Below are 20,577 nucleotides of genomic sequence, written 5' to 3' on the forward strand. Positions count from 1 at the left end.
AGCAGTGCTGTGGGTACTTACAGCTATGTTTTAGTTCCAGAAGAAAGTAGTTACTTTTGTTGAAGTTTGTGACTGTTTTTTTCAGTACTGTTTTTTCTTAGGATAAATCCCACAAGCTAAGGGCATTTTGGATACCTGTAACATTGATTTAATAAGACATGATCACTTACACAACATTGGTGATATTGCTGTCTTTATTTTTTACATGAATCTCAAAGACTAATTGAAGTGAGAGCAAGCACTTGGGCTTCTATGCCAGAGCTCAGGCAATATGATAAAGAAAACTAAACCTCATGGTTATGGGTATCACATTACTGCTTGTGGAGGTCAGGGAGGTATTTTTACCCCTGTGTCACTGGTATGGAAAGACTCAGGTTATTTTGAAGCTATAGGAGATGGCTAGGTTAATTGTTAAGATGGGTCATCAGTGTTGTCTCATGCAACAGACTTTATGGTTGAGTCCTGTAAGTGTCCTCACCTCACACTTACATCGGTCAATCACATGGGTTACTCAGTGTCACATGAACAACTCTATTTGTCCTTATTACAAAGAACAAATTTTATTACGAAAGTGTATTATCACTGGAGAAGTTCTTTTGTATTATTCTGTGCTGGAATAACATACACTGTAGTTGCCCATAATGTTTTGTCATTGAAACAAAAAACATTCAGGGGTTGTACTGAAACAATCAGAAAATAGCTGCATTACAGGCTCTTGGAATTAAATCCAATATATACTGTACAGTAAAATTACACCTGTGAAATTCTGATAATTCTATTTTATTTTATTCTTTAAAAGGGCTTCATTTGTCCAGGAAAAAAGGTCTGTGATTAAATAGTCAGCTGTAAAAACAGACAAGAAAAATCCTCTCTACATGCCCAGGCATGTACCTTGAAGCATCAAAGCCATAGCAAACCTGTACCTCTGCAGTTCTCACTACACACAGTAATTGGTACAGTTATTTGGCCCTATTATAAGCAGGAGAGGCCTGGCCACAGTGTATGCACCTTCTCTTGCTGATGAAGATCAACATAAAGAACACTGACTGAGAAATGACAACTTTCATTGCTGGGAGCTAGTCTAGGGAGAGAAACTGAGAGTTGTCATTGGATTAAAAAAAAAAAATGTCTCAGCTCAGCTAAGAATATGGTGGACTTGGCAGGTGTTCAATGATCTCAAAGGTTTCCTTCCAATCTAAATGATTCTGTGATTCTAAGAATGAATTAAATTGACATATTGATACACTAATAACGGAATAGCAGAAAACATTCCTAAAAAATACATTAAAATGCAACAGCTGAGGTATTCAAATCCTATTATTTGTCTCATCTAGAAAATGAAATTAAAGACTACACAATTTGGGGTTTGAAAGACATGATGATATAAACCAGCATCCAAATCTCTCTTCTGTTGAATATTTCATTAATTCTGTACTTGAGACATTTCTGTAAAACAAATAAATATGCAACTTTGCATACAAGCATACAATTGGTTTCAGTGGAGAGAACAGGTGTTAGCCAGAGATGCCAGGCTGTATTTGAACCAGCTCTGCAGGAGTTGGAGCAGAAGGGAGGAGGAAAGAGTATTGGCTTGTTTTGCAGAAAGCTTCCCTGTGTTGAAATATTTCTTTGGCTGTAAATCTTTTTGTCTCATACAGGCTTTAGGAAAGCTTGTCTGAGACATGCAGTCTATCAGAAAAACAATCAAGTTTCTATGTGGGGTCATACCAGTTCAGCACAAGTAATGTTCCGGGTTTTGTCTATGATTTTGTTTGCATTTCAACATTGTATGTCGTAAGTTCTTCTTTATGTTCCTGTGGTTTCATGAAAAAGAGGAAGGGAAATATAGTAACACAGAGAAAATCCTGTTGTAAAAATAGGCATAGGGGACAGGAGAAGTTTCAGGGTAATAAAGAATCTTAAATAGTTTTAACGAATTTTTCTAAATAAAAAAGATCATGTGTTTTAATGTCTCTCTTAGAAAACATTTAAGGGATTGACAGAAATCTTGTGTTACAAAGATTGATATTTTAGTAAAGATGGAAAAGGTTTTAATTGAATTTAAGAGATAACCAGTCATGATCTGCAGGGAAGCAAAAATGTAGGAGTGCTGACTTTTCTTTTTAGAATTTACAGAAATACTAGAGGGTTGAAATAATATCCACGGTCTTTAATTCAGGTTTTCTCCATTCTGTCTTCCCGATAGCTGACTTAATTACAGGCATATGATTCCACAGATAGATTTTAGTGAAATTAATTGTGGTTGAGTTACAAGGCAGTTATAAATACTCATGTAACTCCCAGCAAAAATACATTAATTTATGCCTTAAATCAGTTTAAACATTTGTATTTTTAATAAATGAACTGATCAGGCTGAGGAAAAAGACAAATCACTGTTGTTTATATTAATTTTGTCAACTCAACAGCTCTTGTTCAGGTAACATAAAGTTCCATGAATATTGCTAGTTGCTCCGGGTGTGCGAAAGGAGGTGGTCTTCATAATGGCCTTTAAATCTTTTTGAGCACTTGCAGATAGGAAAAAGGGCAAGAGACAGTCATCTTTTTACAAGTCAGCAAAAGATAGCTGCAACCAGCATCAAGAAGAAAAATATAATTAAAGTCAGAAAAATAACCATCTGCCTACTCCACTTACTGTTCCTTTAATACATCTAAGTAGCTTCATAGGATTTAAATATGACTTATAATTTTTAACATCTATTAATTCTAGTTTTCTGAGTAACTGCAAGAGAGAGTTTCACTGATAACTTTGTATGGTCAGTTCTGAAGTGACTTCTTTTTATTATTCCCTTTGCTGTTTCTGGAGTTTTTTATGTTATGGAGTTTGTATGTTTTCTATTTCCCTACTGCAACTCAAGACATTCTTCACATTTGAGTCTTCTTTTTTCCCAATGAATACTAAAGAACAGTTTCATTCTTCTACCTTTACTCTTAGTTGGTATAATTTATTCCATATTATTTTGTGGTATCAGGATAACTGCAGAACAAAGGCAATGACAATACAAATCTTAGCTAATGAACTAGTTTGAGTACAAGCACAATACCATAAGCTTTAAGCAGTTTGGTATTTCACATTACATTAACGTCTTCTGTAGAATGGAGTGACTTCAATCAATGGGTTATGAAGAATTAACATGAATCATAGCCATTACAAATTACCAGTGCTCTGATACATACAATAAATTGGGAAAAAAACCCTGTCACAACATCAACCTGTTCCCCTTAGCAGGATAGTCTGGGGAATGGCTGTGTTGTCCTATTGGGCTGCATTTGGTCACTGAAAGTACAGTCACTACCACCTGGGCTGCTCTCTCTCCGAGGCAAAGGCAAATGTCCAGCAATGCCCGAGCACGGCCAGTCACTGTGGGGTAAGAGGTAATTGTTTCATAATCCATTCGGGACAACATTTGCTGTGAGCGAAGGACATCAAGGATGTGGTTGAGGCGTCCTTCTGTCATGCTGTTCAGTATGGTCTGTCTCTGGCAGGCTAGTATTTGACAGCAGTTTCCTTTGCGGCAAGGATCTTGAGTGAAAAGGAAACAAAATGAGATAAGCTAAGTTCTGTTTTCTTCCTGAAGTTGTTAGCAAGTGATAGCATCAACACCAGAAATATAAACTCTGCAGAGGAAAGGAGAAGGTAGTTTATTGGCATTCTTTGTTCAAAACTAGTCCAATGTGTTTTCATTTTTTGTTTGAAACTCAAGAAGATCTGATTACAGAAGATAAATGTTTCTAAAGGTTATTAAGTATTCAGATTTGTAAGGGGAGGAGATTTTCAGGTCTTGCGCTATCCATCTAACACCTGTATGAAACATTATGCAAAATAGTTTGTCTTGACATAGATGAGAAAATTCTGTCCTCTAGAAAGTGGAAGAATAGCTAATAGGTGTCCTGGTTTGAGCAGCAGCAGTCAGTTTTCTCCTTCTTAGGAGCTAGTACAGTGCTGTGTTTTGATCTTTTGGCCTGGGAACAGTGCTGATAACGTGGATGTTTTCAGTTGCTGCTCGAATGTTTGGTCTGGCCAAGGACTTTGTGAGCCTCATGCTCTGCCAGGGAGGAGGGGAGGCTGGGAGGAAGAAGAGACAGGACACCTGACCCAAACTGACCAAAGAGGTATTCCATACCACAGCACGTCATGCCCAGGATGTAACTTGGAGGGACCTGGAAGGGTTGGGTCGACAGGGTTGGACGAGGTATTGGTCGGTGCTCGGCTGGGGGGAGTGGGGGCGAGTTATTGGTCAGCTGGTGTTGAGGTGTTGTATTCTTTCCTCTTGTTATTTCCTTTAGCACTATTATTATTGGTGGTAGCAGCGGTAATTTGTGTTATACCTTAGTTACTAAACTGTTCTTATCTCAACCCGTGGGAGTTGCATTCTTTTCGATTCTCCTCTCCGTCCCTCCAGGAGCAGGGGGAGGGCAAGAAGGGGGGGGGAGTGAGTGGACGAGGTTTGTGGTTGGGTTTAAACCACGACAATAGGTTACTCAGCATAGCAGGACTGTTCGAAACATGTAGCGTGAAACTGGAAACTTGAATATATGTCAAAGCCAAACTAGTAACGGAAGTAAATACCTCAAAGCAGCCAAGAGCTTTCTGTTCTGTCTCTTCACAAACCGATTAGGATACTTATTACTAACATTAGTGGGTTTAGTGTACAATAAATACCATACACCAAGAGAAAATTAATAACTGTCTGTTGCCAGTAGAGACCTGTGATGAACTTCTACTGCATGAACTAGTCTGTTGATTTATCCAGAAATTACGTTAATTCTGGAAGTAAGTTTAAGTGAAGAAGAACAGCCAGCTAGATGTGAGGAACATTGTGAGCCATCTTGCCAGAAGTTAGCAAAAAAGCTCACAAAGCTACCGGCAAAGGCAGGTTTCACAAATCAAAAGCCAGACTTTTCTGTTCGTTCAGTAGAAGAAGTGAGACCATGTAAGTAAGGAAGTGAATGGTCCCCTCTTTTCCTGCTCAGCTATTTTGTAGTCAGTAGCTGCTTCTGTAGAGGTGTAAAATACACAGATTAAAATTAATTAAATAAATAAATCTCAGACATAAGCAGTTAATGTGTTTCACATTCACTGTATGCTATACTGTTCGTATTTTTATTGCACTCTTTTCAGAATCTGTGAATATGACCCAAACAAGCCAGTGTCTTTGGTGGCCAGTGCTTGAGCTTCTGAGAACATTGGAGCAGCTATACACAAATTGACCTGTGAGACGTGTACCAAGTTTGGAGGAGTTATTAGACTAAGAACCTGAAAATGTGCACAGAATTTAGAGAGATCCATGCCCTCCAAACTTTAAACAATTTAATCATTAAGATCTGGCCAAGGAGAATATTGCCACCTCAAGCTGAAAGTGTGTCTTACCTGTAACTGCTTGTTCCAGATGTAAAGGTTGTGCTCTGTGCTTCAGAGCCAGTGCTGGCCTGTTATGTTGACTGCTTTCTTTGCTTGCAGTTGAACCAGATAAGGGAATCTTGCAAAAGGAATTTGATTCTCTACTGTCAGAGCCTGGGTGATCTAGAAAAAGTTTGAGATGAGTAAGATAAGACCCTTGAATTGAAAAACAGGGCATGATACATGTCAGCCACTGTGTAAGAGACTGCAACTGAAGACTAACTTGAGAGCACTTATTTATTACTAGCTGTTCGTTGGGCCCTTCCAAAGACTATTTTTCATATATTGCTACACACATCTGACTTTTTCAAACTGCCTGTAGGAATTAGTTTCTGAAGTTACGGAACATTCTATTCTGTCAGTAAGTCTGGTGGACTGCTGATCAGAACTAACATGCTTGGAAATGCAGATGTTGCTGTAAGTTAATTTGTTTCCTGTGGCTCAACTTTTGTGTTACGTTTAAAGGCATGAGGAGTACTGAAAAAGTTTTTAGGAAATATATCTCTTCTTGATATAAATTTAAACACTTTGATAGGACAAATCCACATTGGAAAGGCAAACAAAGTTATTCATATAGGAATGGTAATCACCAGGAATCATAGACATGTTTGGGTTGGAAGGGACCTAGTTCCAACCCCCTGCCACAGGCAGGGATACCTTCCACTAGACCAGGTTGCTCCAAGCACCTCATCCAACACAGTCTTCTTAAAACATATCTCCTTTTTTTACTAGCAAATTAGAAAAAAACCCCAAACATTTATTGCTTGTAGCACAAGGCAGTTTTGTTCCCAGAAGGGACTTGTTCTGTAAATATTTGATGTGCAAGGGAAAGGCAGCTGCATGTTACTGGTCAGGGCTCTAAAAGAAAATTAGCAAAAAAGGCTTTTTGATCTATACACTTAATCAAAAAATGTTATGGCATCTCTGGTTTTCTGCAGCAAACTCATGCTTCAGATACTACTAATAGAGAGCACAGCTGTAGTATGAGAAGGGACAGTTTTACAAGGGAAATAACATTTGTATACGGAACAGTTGATAATATTCTTAGAATAGCTGGAGCTGAATATGTTTCAAGATAGACCATTCATTGTTGTTGCATTCTGTGCGATAGTGTTCAACAGACCTGTCTCTAGAATATTTTCTCTTCTTGCATTGTTTGCACCTCTACCAAGTAGAATAGTTGACAAGCTTGGCACTATGAAAGGAGTTTTCTTGCTGGTCAAGTGGGGTTTTTTTTGTGGACAGATGACCTGAAAAAGAACAAAATGGAGAATTATATTCTTGGAAGCTTTGTTCCAAAAGCTTTTCTAAGCATTTTTTTCATGGAGTATAAGGCAGGAGTATCACATTGCAGGGCAGTGTGGTTATGCTGCTGTTGAGCCTAGAGATGTACTTAATTTAACTTTAGCTAGTTACCTTGGGTCACTGTGGCAGCACAGATCCATAGGCTAACTGTCCTAGGGTTTACTGCATTCCTAGATTGCTTTTGCAGCCATTGTGTCACTAGAACTTGACCTGTTTAAAACTAGCTCTGACCCAGGCATGTGAGCATCATTTCTCTCTCTGCATCTTTCAGTATCGGCAGGCCTGCCGCAAGTGCCAAAATTGCATTAAAAATGGAAGTTAACTGTATTTTGGAGTTATGACAAAGCAGTTGTCCTTGCTCTAAGAAAACTGGTTGAAATTGCTAGAATTTAGCCTAAGATTTTTTCCAGACATCATTTTGAAAACACTACAAGAAAGGTTAGATTTTTGCAATTTCATGAGGGCCTATTCAAGAAGGAGAGGTTCAAAGCAACTCTTAAGTGGAGGAGGTTATTTTTCCAAGAGTCAGCTGCTTGGAAGAAGGCAAACAGTGGGGTTTGTTTGTTAACTGGGTGGTGTTACCCTGATTAGAGACAAAAACGGTTAGGGACATTTTCCCCCGCACTGTTTGTATTACACGTTGTGAGGGCCGGTATGAAAAACAAGAAGAACTCTTGTAAGACTCTCATGCAATATACTTACCTCTGAATTGCATATTCCTGTCTGCAATGTGTATATTTCTGAACCTTTGCATGCATTAAGTGCTGTCTCCTGGAAGAAAATAGCACAGTAACTTTAGTAAGTATACGTATGGTTTGTTCAATTCACGGTTGTCAGGAGCAAGAATATACTGACACTAGTGATTTTTACTGACAATATATATTATGGTCTAAGCTACATAGATATATAGTAATGGTGAACTGCATAGAACAATTTTGCATTTTAACACATGTAAGCAGGCACAAAACTCTATCCTGTTACTGTTTCTGCTGTTTCAAATTTGTTATAAAACACTGGTTTGAATCATGCAGGGGAAGGAGAAAATAGCCCTATATTGAGAGACTGAGAGAGAGAGATTGAACTTGCTGTAACATGTTTTCCTGTAAGCATCCAAACAGCAAGGCCATCCTGTGTTTAGTATGCCAAACTGTCTGCAATAAGGATGTGTCAATACTTGTCACTTTTTTCCATTTTGTGCATCTGCAGCAGATTTGTTGAACTACTTTCTAGTTTCTTGTCCTGTTTTCAGCTTGGATAGAGTTAACTTTCTTCCTGGTAGCTGGTGCAGTGCTGTGTTTTAGCTTTAGTCTGAGAGCAATGCTGGTAACACACTAATGGTTTAGTTCTTGCTCAGTAGCACTTACCCTGATCAAGGACTTTCCAATCTCTCACACTCTGACAGTGATGAGGGGCACAAGAAGCCAGGAGGAAGCAGAGACAGAACACCTGACATAAACTAGCCGAAGGGCTATTCCATACCACAGCACATCATGCCCAGCATGTAAACTAGGGGGAGTCACTCAGGAGGGACTAATTGCTGCTCAGGTCCGGCTGGGTATCAGACAGTGGGTGGTGAGCAATTGTATTGTGCCTCACTTGGGTTTATTGTGGTTTTCCTTTCCACTTCCAGTTTATGTTCTCTCCCCTTGTTATTTCCCTTATTATTATTAGTAGCAGTATATTGTACTTTAGTTATTAAACTTCTCTTATTTCAACACATGGGTTTTACGTTCTTTCAGTTCTCCTCCCATTCCCCCCTGGGGGCGGGGGGAAGGTGAGACGTAAGTGAGCAGCTGTATAGTGCTGAGTTACTGGATGGGTTTAAACCATGATATTTCTATACTTCAACACTTAGGAATAAATCCATTTTCAAGAATCCCCAAGAGCATTTTCATAATAATTTTGGACATATTATCAGTTCAGTTGTTTGAATAATAAATAGCACTCTTTCCTTATTTATCAAATAATAGAAAAATAAAAGTTTGCTCAAGGGAGATGGGCAGTAGATTATGGAATATTTGGCAGTAAAAGCCTAAATAAACTGGAACAGTAGCAAAAATGATTTGTACTATAACTGTGCCACTTGTTAAAGCATTGCTCATCTGTTCTGTGTCCCAGAATGTGATTGCAACATGTAGAAATAGTCCAGGGTTCATTAACATAAACAGCTGTGCATAACCACAGTGATTAAATCAGTAACACAGTATGGGTTGTGTAAATGCAGATGGAGTCATAATACTTGTTCAAGGGCTGAAGCATGCGTCACTAGTTTCCCTACTATGACTAAGTCACCTAGATGTGATATAGCTATATTTGTGGCAGTGAGGTTTGTGCCAGATTTCCCATGGCAATGTTGTTGACCATTCCCTGACCATTCCTGTGGTATCAAGGAACCCTCTTATAACCTAGGACACACAGTGTCTTGTGCCTAAGCATGTCAGTTTAGAAGCAGTGAAGCATACAGTAAAGTGCTGATACTAGTATTGCTACAACAGATGCAAACACTGTCCAGGTTTTGGACTATATGTCTTCTAACCAGTATATACAACAGAAAGTGTCCTTGGTTCTAGCCCTAATCTGCTCTACACGAGGCTGATATTTGTTCTCACATGAGTTTACCAGTCTGACTATAGCTGGTGACCAGAAAGAAGTTTACCCTGATCGAGTGCCTGATAGAGTGCTGGGATTATTATTTTTATAATCCCAGCTAGCAATTGATGTAGTTTCTAGAGAACCTCACAATACCTATTTCCTACAGCTCCTAAATGAAGTGCCACAGGGCACTTTCCAGCTCTCTGGCATGCGAATAAAACAATGAAGACAAAGCCTTTTCTGGTTTTGGACTACGAAGATTGCAGTAGAAAGAATCAAATAATGTCCTTGGAGGATAACAAAACTCAATTTTGCACTAACCTTTGCATCCATCAGACTGTAGATTGCAGTGGAAATTGCCTCCTTACTTATACTGGTCAAAATTCCATTTAGAAGTTCTACACATTCTGCAGGGGTAATAAAGCAATTCGAATACCACATTATATTTGAAAACATGTAGGCATCAGCAGATTGCAACTAACTACTATTATATTGAGTAGCTGGATGAACTAGATGAAATTAGTTTAATACAACTTCCATCTTACATCTCCTCTTCATTCCCTTTTTGACCTGATCTTACAGAATGGTTACAGTCACATTAAAATCACATTTTCTTGTATGTTCATACAGATGCAGTAAACATAATTGCTAAGGTTTTACACATGAAAATATAAATCTGTCACAAGAAAGCTATATTCAAATCTCTTCCTCAGCACTTCAGCTTCACAGATTTACTCAAAAGTCCTCAAGTATCACAATTTTAACATTTATTGGCTATCTTTGAAACATAATAAACATAATCTTCTAAAGTAAACTATAGCATACTTAAAAGGGAAGTGGTTGTGCATTGGAATCAAGAAATGCTGAAGACAGGTAGATCTTGTTAAACTAATATATACTGCTAATAATATCCCTTTCTTTATTTGTACTCATTATAACTTTATACTATACACAATTTTAGAGAAAAGTCAGTTCTGGTAGGAAGCTTCAGTTAGAAAAAACATCTGTAGTACTCTGATGATCTAAAAGACTACATCCACTTCACTGTCCCTCATTTAGAGTGCTAGAGCAATGTTCCCAGCAAGACTATCTCCATTACTGATCTTGCAAAGAAAGCAAATCCTGAATGTTACCAGTAGTACGTGGTCTGTAATCTGGTTCTTGATGCCAGCACAGAGTGATAAGGTACAAAAGTCTATTCCTCTCAGGCAAATTGCTTGGTATAAACTCCTCTGAAATGCCAGGCCGTAAATTACTGCAGATTCCTGTCCGAACTTCCAGGAGGGTTGTTTGACCTGCAATTTATAGAAAACATCACTGCAAAAAATACTAAAAACCTCAGAACTCTCAAGATTATATTCAGTATAAATTTTTTTTTGTGTATTTTAAAACAAAGACTGCTTTTTAATAAGCAAAAATATATTAACACTTTTGAACATAGATATGTTATTTACAAGAGTAAATAACCTTGTAGTAATAATAACTACTACAAATAGTAGTAGTAATAAATAGTAGTAATAACTTTTAACTACTTACTGCAATAGGATGTATCAGGATAAGGAACTGTCCAAATAACAGGTCACAAATAGGCATGTAAATATGCATTGAACACTACATGCACAGATACGTCAGGATTACTTGTAATTATTATGGCATATTCTCAGCACAGTTTTATGTAAAGCCTTGTACCTGAATTACAACAACGTAGCTCCTATTGTACAAAAATTGAGATCTACTTCGTGTAGCCACAAGATGGCAGCCACAAGCGGCATGAACATAAAGATTCTCTTGTTCTATGCAGTGTTTCTTAATTTCTCAGCCTGTAAAATACAGGAGTCCTTCCATCAGTTTGCCACGCAGAATGGAGCCCATAGCAAAGAATACTTTCATTGATCTCCACCTCCATGAAACAGGGATCATTCCTAGACTGTGACAATTATTACACAGTGCTTGGCAAACTTAAGTTCTCTGAAAGGGTCCACACTTTCATCTAAGAAAGATTCTCTGCTTACTTTGAGAGAATTCAGCATGAACTGGCATTTCTTGGGCAGGATTGAAATCCATGACAACTTTAAAAATGAACATTCTGTTCATCTAGGGAGCTGCTTGTCACTAAAATGGTCCTTTTTCTTTCTCACTAAAGGTAAGTGGAAAACCCATCTCAGTAACGGAGTGCTTCAGCAAGCACTGAGATTATGGTAAGACTGGGGTAAGAAGCTATGCGTTTCCCCATCAGAAAGATTAGCTGCTTTGGAAACACTGAGGACTTGTTGAGGTATTGTAATCTTTACATCCTGTAACATGGAACTTCGTGCTGTAACAATAAAAGAAAACAAAGGGACATCTGAAAAGACAGTGCTGTTTCTACCATAACTTCCCTACAATGAGGGAATTCTGGAAAAGACTAGGTCAGTACAAAGTCTGACATGAACAGTATAGAGAAATACCTTCGAAAGGTTTCCGTCTGCTTAGGCTCTCCCAGCACAGGATTCCAAAACTTGGGGAAAAAAACCCAAAACAACAAAAAAAGAACAGTGAAAGGCATCCATTAGTTTACAATCTGCATTTATATTCTCATTGCCAAGAGCAAGTTCATTGGTTTAAGAGAGAGTTTTTCAAGATAAAGTCTATCCAAGTCTGTCCTAATCTGATGAGATCCTTTTTCCTGCATTAAGTTTCAGTTTTTAACTGAGCTGTTCTTATAAAATAATAAATCAGATTTTTTTTTTTTTTAACATAGGATTAATTAGAATTACATTTCAGGTTACCTCCTTCTCTCCATTTGTTCTTGTGAATTTCTGAACCTTCTGTTTCCATTTCTCTATCAATTTTGGTTTGAAGTAAGTTAAATAGCAGCTGAAAGAGCTGGATTTTCAGCAGGTACTGACAGACCCATCAATTAACCTACCAAAAACTTGATTCTAACCCACTGTGTGTCTGTTTGTTTCAGCAAATTTTGATGGGGCTCCAAATACCTTCTTCCTTTCCTAGCATCCTTTGAAGTATTCCAGTGATACCATAGATCTACATATACAACCCACAAATAAGATGATATAAAATATGTTTTTTTCATAAAAAAAAGACCAATGTGCAAAATCAGAGGCAGAAGCACAGAGGCTGCTGGATGAGAGAAGACAGGCTACAGATGAGTCAGAAGCAAAGCAATCAAAAGGGAAATAGCAGTTCTAGGATAAACACATCTGCCTACTCGTGTATCTTGCTGTAGTGTTGAATTACAGTGTTTAAAAGAACCCCCTTTTGTGCCTTTTTTTCACATAAAATCTGAAAGTGCTGTTACTTAAGTAACCTCTAGGACAGTGTTATTGTGATATGGACATACACATAACTTACATATACTTAATACTTCATTTATGACACGTGTTTTCTCTGTTGCACCACTATCTAGACATTCACCTATGGCATGCATTGAGTCACATCTGGACATCTAAAATTATATGTGAATGACATGTTGGATTATGCTACCTGAAAGTAAGGCTCCACTCTTCCTACACACAAATCTTGTGTTTAAGAACACCACCAGATTAGTCACATCATTTATAAGTGTCTTCAAGTGCATGCATTATTTGACTTGTCTTAGAGTCTACCTCTGTGACTACAAAGTAGGAGTTTAAATTTGTTGCTTCCATAAAAGTTCTAACAGCAGCAGTGTGATCATACTTAAAAGTTACTTATAATATTGGTCCATAGACTCTCTGTGCTGGTTGTAGAGGTGTATGTCCATACAAACAGCAGTTGCAGTTTGAGCTTGTCTCATTTGTTGGGGCAACCACAGAGCATGTAATATATCCAAAAGGGACGTGTGGCAGTAGTTAATCCTTCTTTGTATAAATCACTTTGTTAAAAAGAATGAATGCTTGAGTGGCTCAGTAAGTTATTCCAGCAGAGATTCCACAGGGCCTTAACTGGACATTATTGAGAGAAAGGTCTTACTTTTACTTTGGCCTCATCTAGGTGTAAACAGTTCTTCCCGAAACTCAAGCCAACGATAGTTCATGCTTAGAAACTATGTGAAGTAGGTAGTAGGTCTCTAAATATATATGAAAGTTTTGGCAGCTATGTTGCACTTTTAAAACTTTTAGGTCCATTGTATAAATATTTATATGATGAACTTTGTACACACTTCTTAACCTTGGTATATTACTCACCAAGTATGGGGAATTTCACATTTAATTCACCGCTCTAATTGGCCTAATGTGAAATACAATCCTACTGCATTATTCTTACTGTAGTGTCTTTGAAAATAAGTATTTTAGCAACATTGTAGAATAGTAAGGACTAGGTATGACCTAGAAATGTCATTCACCTGTAAATATCACCTTCCTGGGAAGGAAGGCCTCCTTCAAGGACTTCAGGAGGGAAGTACACCAAATCCTGGCAGGTTCTCTGATTGCAGTTATTCAGGTCTGACCTCAGTTGTTGTTTCCTCCAGCTGATCAGGCCATAATCTGATATCTAGAGAGGTAGGAGAAAAAGTAAATTTTAGTAAGAATACCTCAAGCTTTGGTATTAAATGTTGACTATTGGGACAAATATATGCAACAATAGGACAATCCCTGGATTTGATGTGAATAGGCTAAAAATAGGAGCCCCTACCTTGGCTCTGTACTGTGTATCCAAAAGCACATTGGAAGGTTTCAGACTGCAGTGGCAGAAAGCAGGTCCAAGACTGTGAAGGTGATATAGCCCTTCAGCCACTTCGGACAGGATCCTTATGAGTAAGGGCAATGGAAGTTCTGGGTACAGTTGGTGCTAAGTAACACAAAACACAGGATTTGGTCATGTGAAATGGTTATTAATCACATATTAATGTGACAATAAATGAAAGTACAAAACATAAGCTAAAGACAGATTAGCTATGACTACTGTCCATAATTTACATGCTGACTGATCTCTGTTGGCTGAGCTTGTCATTAATTTTGTCACATAAGAGATGCCTTCTTTTATGTACCTCATGGATGAGCGAGTGGAGGGATCCATTGTTCATCCATTCAGTCACTATCCCCATGAGTCCACGATACTGGTAAATCCCAAGAGGAGGCAGGAGATGCTCAGACTCATAGTATTTGACACTTGCTATATCCTGAAGTAGCAACTTCCATTCCCTGTAAAAGAAGGCGAAAGAAGAAGGGGTAGAGGCAGGTTAGACTGAAGGGAATTTCAGCTACAAATGAGAGAGTGTAGGATATGGAAATGAGGGACAACCGTATGGCTGAACGCAAGTTCTACCAATAAAACATTATTATATCATCTTCCAAACAATCCTATGAAAACAAAGCAGTCCCTTGTGTAGTGAAATTTTCTAGTATAACGTGAGATACCTCTGGATGCTTAATATGAACATCAGAGCACCATTTAAACCAGGACTGAGAGCAAAAGCAGGAGAAAGCTGAATTAAATTAAATGCTAGATTAAGAAAAATCAAGGTTTTTTTTTCCCCTTACTGTTCCAAAGAAACTGTATACTTTTGCTACCAGCAAGATCCACATTTACAACAAAATTATGATCTTTCATGTTTATGTAATGGGACCATGTTCTATAAATGATAGATGATGTAGCATGTCATAGGTTGATATAAAAGGGAAGCCAAATTCAGATCTGATGTAAGCAGTACCACTCTAGTGACTTTGCATTTGATTCAAGCTCAGCTGTGGCTGGATTGTAGACCTGAATTCAAACAGAACTTATTTATAGAGAAGAGCCAAGATTTGCTTTGCTCATCATGAGATTAATAAAGTTTTTGTTATCTACAGACCTCAAACAGATACTTCTTCATGCACAGGAAACCCCGAACTATCAATGTAATTGTGCACTTTCATGGAAATAACTAAACTTCTGCTACAGGTTCAGTTTTTGTTAATTGTATGCTTGATTTTAAAGATCTGATTATCTCTACTCTGTGGTGCTTGTAAGCTAAAAATTCATTGAAATGAATTAAAAGTTCGGTTGATTTCCACAGACCTGGAGCTCATTCTCATTATTCTAACCAGCCTTTACGCTGAGACTTCAGGCTCATTTTCTCATACTTACTGTGCTGATTCACAAGCCTGTAAACTAATCACTGGAAGTTGCACAGCCCTGCCTGTTCTATTACTTATTTCCACAAACCTAAATATTTATCATGCGCACACAGTTGAATATTTTGCAGCCAGAGTGAAACACAATTTATTGTCCCAGATTTCCTAAACACTGCGTGGTGTAAACTAGAGATCAGTATGATAGGAAGTGAGAGAAAATCAAAACAGTGGCTTTAGTTTAAGTGAGCAAGTCTGAGTGAAAAGCTGCCCCACCAGGATAGCATGTTCAAAGCAAAGGAAATTTTAACTGTGATTTTAACTATTTTAGATTGGGGTTTGTTTATTTGATTCAAAGAAAATGTGAATAGGGGATGGAGAAAACTTTTTTCTTCAGACAAGCTACCAAGCAAGTAACTTTTGTTCAGGTTACAAAATTGCTGGACACCTATTGTCTAAAAAGAAGATCAATCTTCCCCCCAACCACAAAAAACAAACAAACAAACAACCAACCACTAATATTTGCATTCCCAAAATGTGGCAGCATTTGGTTTTTGAAGTCTTAGTGATAATATAAACTGTTAATTTAAAAATAGTTATATGAAATACCATTTTTTTCTTCCCCTGCCTTTACAGTGGAAAAAAATGAAACAGAATGTATTTGAGTAGAACACATTTTTATTTTGCCTTTAACAAAAGCCACCTGAATGTCAGTGCTCTTGGTTAACAAGAGTAACTAGTCTGTAGATGCACATCAGACACTCCTTTTTTGTTAAACGGTCTGGTCAGCCCATTCCCTAAAATGTTTTGGTCTTGCTTCCTCAAAAGTAACTCATGGTTATTCTTGGAAACTTTCTGCAGACTAGAATTTTGTGGTCAGTAAACTGATGTCTATCACTTATTTTCGTAATTAGGGCATGTGCACATCTCACTGCCCTGTAACCCCAAGCATTATCCTTCTTTCCTCCTATTTCTCTACTCTCACCTGTACATGCTGGTTTAGATTAATTTCAATTGAGATCTCTTCAGGGACCACCAGAAATATATAATACCATAGCATGCTGGGTGTTACTGATCAAAGTTTGTAGACATTATTGTAGTAAAGATAACTAATGACTTCAGGATTAAGGTCTAAGTTTACAAATATTTGTAAAAAACCACAGAGCTTGCTTCTCACTAAAACTGCCTCTTGGCTAGTCAGGATTTGGCCAGAAAACCAACTGTGTCCTGGGCTGCATCAAAAGGAGCATGACCAGCACAGCGAAGGAGGTGATCCTGCCCCTCTACTCTTGCTGTTGTGGGACCCCACCTGGAGTGCTTTGTGCAGTTCTGGTGTCCTCAACAAAAGAAGGACATGGAGCTACTGGAGCAAGTCCAGAGGAGGCCGCGAGGATGGTCAGGGGCTGGAGCATCTCCCATATGAAGACAGGCTGAGAAAGCTGGGGCTGTTTGAAGTCCCTGGAGAAGAGAAGGCTGCGTGGAGACCTCATAGCAGCCTTGCAGTGTTTGAAGGGGGTCTACAAGGATGCCAGAGAGGGACTCTTCATTAGTGACTGTAGCGATAGGACAAGGGGTAATGGGTTCAAACTTGAACAGGGGAAGTTTAGGTTATATATAAGGAAGAAGTTCTTTACTGTGAGGGTGGTGAGGTACTGGAATGGATTGCCCAAGGAAGCCGTGAATGCTCCATCCCTGGCAGTGTTCAAGGCCAGGCTGGACAGAGCCTTGGGCAACATGGTCTATTGTGAAGTGTCCTTGCCCATGGCAGGGGCTGGAACTAGATGATCTTGAGGTCCTTTCCAAACCAAACCTTTCTATGATTCTGTGATTTCTAGGAATGGAGATGTGTTTAGGGATTGATGATCCTGGGCATCCACGTTTCATTCTGGTGCCCTCACTGCAGGTCTGAGCTGCCCGTCTGTGGTTAGTTGGCCAAATAAGACACATACCTCTCTGTAGTGTCCTGGCTGGTCAGCAGCTTCACAGAGATGTGAGTGTTCCAAGAAATATGAAAAGCTTTGAGTGCAAAGCCTGAGCCTGTCCTGGTCAAGGTAAAGCTATCCAAATCTTCCTGGGCTACCACAGGTAATGATTCGGCCATTTCTTGATGTCTGGCTTCAGGGAAAAAATGGCAGGAAAGAAAAAAGTTTTAAGAACTGCATTTTGTCACTACCATCAGAGCACAGTGAAGTTGCACTACCCCTTACTTCCCAAATAACTATCACCCTAATCCAACAGGGTGATCTGTGTCAGACTTTCCTTATAAAGACAGGAAAAATGCTCTAATTGCAAAGGAGTGTCTGGACCATAACTTGCCATCTGAGGTTGCAAGGTACTAATTAATTGCTCATTATTGTTTCCATCTGATGACTTTGAAATATTTGTAATACAAAATGTGACTTTAAAGTGATACTGAATTATGTAGGCAACAAACTAGCATCTTAGTTACATGTGGACAAATATAGGTTCCCTGCTTATCATGAAAAAGGCAGTTATTTAGTAACTCATGTCAGTGTCTTGTGCATCATTCTTGTATATCTTTATTCCAACATCACATGTGAACACAAAAGCAAGGTAAAAGGTGTATTTTCTGCTATTGTAAGCTGGTGGAATTTTACTAAATGGAGTTTTGTCTTTATAGCAGCCACTATTTGGGCCAATATTCTCTCTGTACAGTATCTCTCTAGGGCCATCTGAATGTCTCAGATAGATTGTATAGCAGTACAGTTGGATTAGAGATAACCTCTGCAAAGCACCACTGTGTCACTACACAAGTAACATTTTTTATTTCTTCTGTGTAGCTTCATTGGACAAGAGATAACCAAAAGTCAGTGGTGAAAGAGGAAAACAAGCGAATTAAGAAAATACTTGGGATAAGATCATTGGTAAGGATTACAGCAAGATCAGTGGTCAGTGAGTCAGAAGAACTGGAATACTCCCTTTCAGGGTCCTGTAGACTAGGACTAGAAAAGGAAACAAATGATGGAACTGAAGTAACAGGGCCGAAAATTTGAAGTAACCAGTAAGGACTATTGAGCATGAACTGCGTCCTTCTGAAAGACGAACTCTATAAAAAGAGCTCCTGGGATACGGAGGGCCTGGAAGTCTTCTGACTTTGAGCACATCGCTTGTTCTCCATGGGTATAATAGAAACAAAAACCTGAAGATAGATTAGCCTGTGCTCATGGCTGAACTGTTTCTAGTTCACAACCAACTTATTTTCAGTTAATCTCAGCATCTCAGCTGTGCCATGCAGGCATATTCACAATCGGAGGGGTACTAGGTTCAGTTCTGCATCCAGCCACAATCAAAGTAAAAAAATAAACAAATTAGCAGCTAATTTACTGGTTCAGCTTTAGCAATATTTGATTCTGATAAGAAAGCACAGCTGAACTTTTTGCTTTCTGTGAGATTATTGTGGTTTAAAAGCAATAGCTGCCTTAGGTGCTTCACTGAAAGAATTCCTTAAAGAACAAATCCAATATAGTAGAAGGATGATGGATAGGTTAAGAGTTACATAACATTTCAAAAAATTCCCCTGAATGAAGATAAATTTCTAAATGAGCCTTTAAAGTTGCAAAGACAGACCACACAGATCTACTAATCCTAAATATAAAGGAAATGATCAGATAGCTGTCAGGAGCAGAATTATGTATCATTTTTATTATATACTATGATAAATAATCATTTAAATAACCAAATGAATTTACTCAGCTCCAAGTATATATGGTACAAGGAAGATCAAGCAATGAATATAGGATGTAAACCATTCCTGAAATATCTGTTTTTAATTAAAATTGTATCAATTAAAGCTATAACAGTTTTTTTGAATTCTTGCTAAGTGGCTACTTAGATAAAAATAAGAGCTAGCCATCAGCTCCTGTTTTGTATTTGAAAAACCTGATTTAACTGGAGATCTTCTAAAAACAAAATGAAAACCATTTCAACCTTTGTTTGTTACAAAGCATGACATACTGAGTACCACTGTCTCTGTGTCTAAGTTTGTACATCTGTTTCCACACCTCAACTTTTCTGATAATCTCCAAAAGAGTTTAACCCTAAAATGAGAAATATTTTTTTTGTCCAGGGTACCACCTAAACCAGTAGGAAGGAGTAATCATGGAATATGGGACTATCATGGAACTGCAGTTAACAAAGTCTCTCTCTGCCCCCCAGAGTGAAAGTTTGGTACCAAAGCCTTTTTTTCAAGTCGTCCTGCTCTTCCAAATGCCTTTTCTGCTAGACCCTTTTAGAAACTTACTATCAAACCACAACCACAGTATTTCTTAGGTGACCTTTGCAATGAACGGTTTTGTATTATTTTTTAGTAAGACACTAAAAGTCTCAGACAGCTTTGTCATTCTCCCGTAGCTGGGCAGGCAGAGGCAGGAGGGAGACTGCTGTAATGCCATTTATTTCAAGTTTCTGATTTTAAAGGTAATTTTTTTTAAAGTAATTCATAGCGAAGATGTTTTCCTTAAGAGAAACTCTACATTCTGTTAATATACAGATGTCTCAGGAAAAGAAATGGGAAGCAAAAATCAACTTACCTCTGGAAATATGGGCATAAAAATGATGGAACGATGGGGTGAAACTGGTGGGGATACCAAGTGCGAGTCAGCTCTGAACTGTATTCAAACGCAGCTGAAGCTTTCCTAACCATGAGTCAGCTGTGCTGTTGATCTCTCCTTTTATTGGCTGCCTGCACTCATCTAAAATTTCCTGGTTGGACATACAAACTGTAACTCTTTCGTGACTGCAGATGGGTTTTCATAAGCTGAGTTGTTAGCTGCCTGGAATGAATGAATGAGAGATTACAGAAAAATATGTTGGATAGCTACTTTTTCCACAATGAGGGATGCCAAGAGGGAAAGCTACGTAACAGTGAAAACCACCACACTGGATACAGCCCAAACACGAATGTGTGGGGAGCTGCAAGCAGATTGTGCTGCTGATGCTTATCTCTGCAGTAGATCAAGTCAAAACCACAAGTTTTTAAGTCAAGTTGATCTTAAAACAGGAGAAAAGAGCCGGTTTTCTGTTTAGAGGGTAGGTAAGCACGGTGGTAACATAAGGTTGCAAAGAAGTAAGTATCAATTGGCTGTTGAGTAGCCCTGCTGCAAAGGATGTAGGGGTTATGGTGGAAGCTGATCATGGCCAACAGCGTGCTCTCATCACAAGTGGGGAAAACTGCATCCTGGGCTACATTAGAAATGCAGTCAGCAGGGT

General features: G+C 38.5%; 1 protein-coding gene across 1 annotated transcript; it reads right to left on the reverse strand.

The window, feature by feature from the left end:
- Nucleotides 1–176: 176 nt before the first annotated feature.
- Nucleotides 177–19,997, reverse strand: LOC136005426 (receptor-interacting serine/threonine-protein kinase 2-like). The gene is made up of 12 exons (XM_065662892.1): nt 19,899–19,997; nt 17,298–17,463; nt 14,286–14,439; nt 13,931–14,086; nt 13,641–13,789; nt 11,764–11,813; nt 10,450–10,611; nt 9,638–9,723; nt 7,427–7,495; nt 6,543–6,669; nt 5,390–5,542; nt 177–3,541 (listed from the first exon to the last, which is right to left on the reverse strand). The coding sequence occupies exons 2-12, from the start codon at nt 17,447–17,449 to the stop codon at nt 3,219–3,221; spliced, it is 1,581 nt and encodes a 526-aa protein (XP_065518964.1). The 5' UTR covers nt 17,450–17,463; nt 19,899–19,997; the 3' UTR covers nt 177–3,218.
- Nucleotides 19,998–20,577: the final 580 nt, after the last annotated feature.

Source organism: Lathamus discolor, chromosome Z (genome assembly GCF_037157495.1).
Source record: "Lathamus discolor isolate bLatDis1 chromosome Z, bLatDis1.hap1, whole genome shotgun sequence".
NCBI lineage: Eukaryota > Metazoa > Chordata > Aves > Psittaciformes > Psittacidae > Lathamus > Lathamus discolor.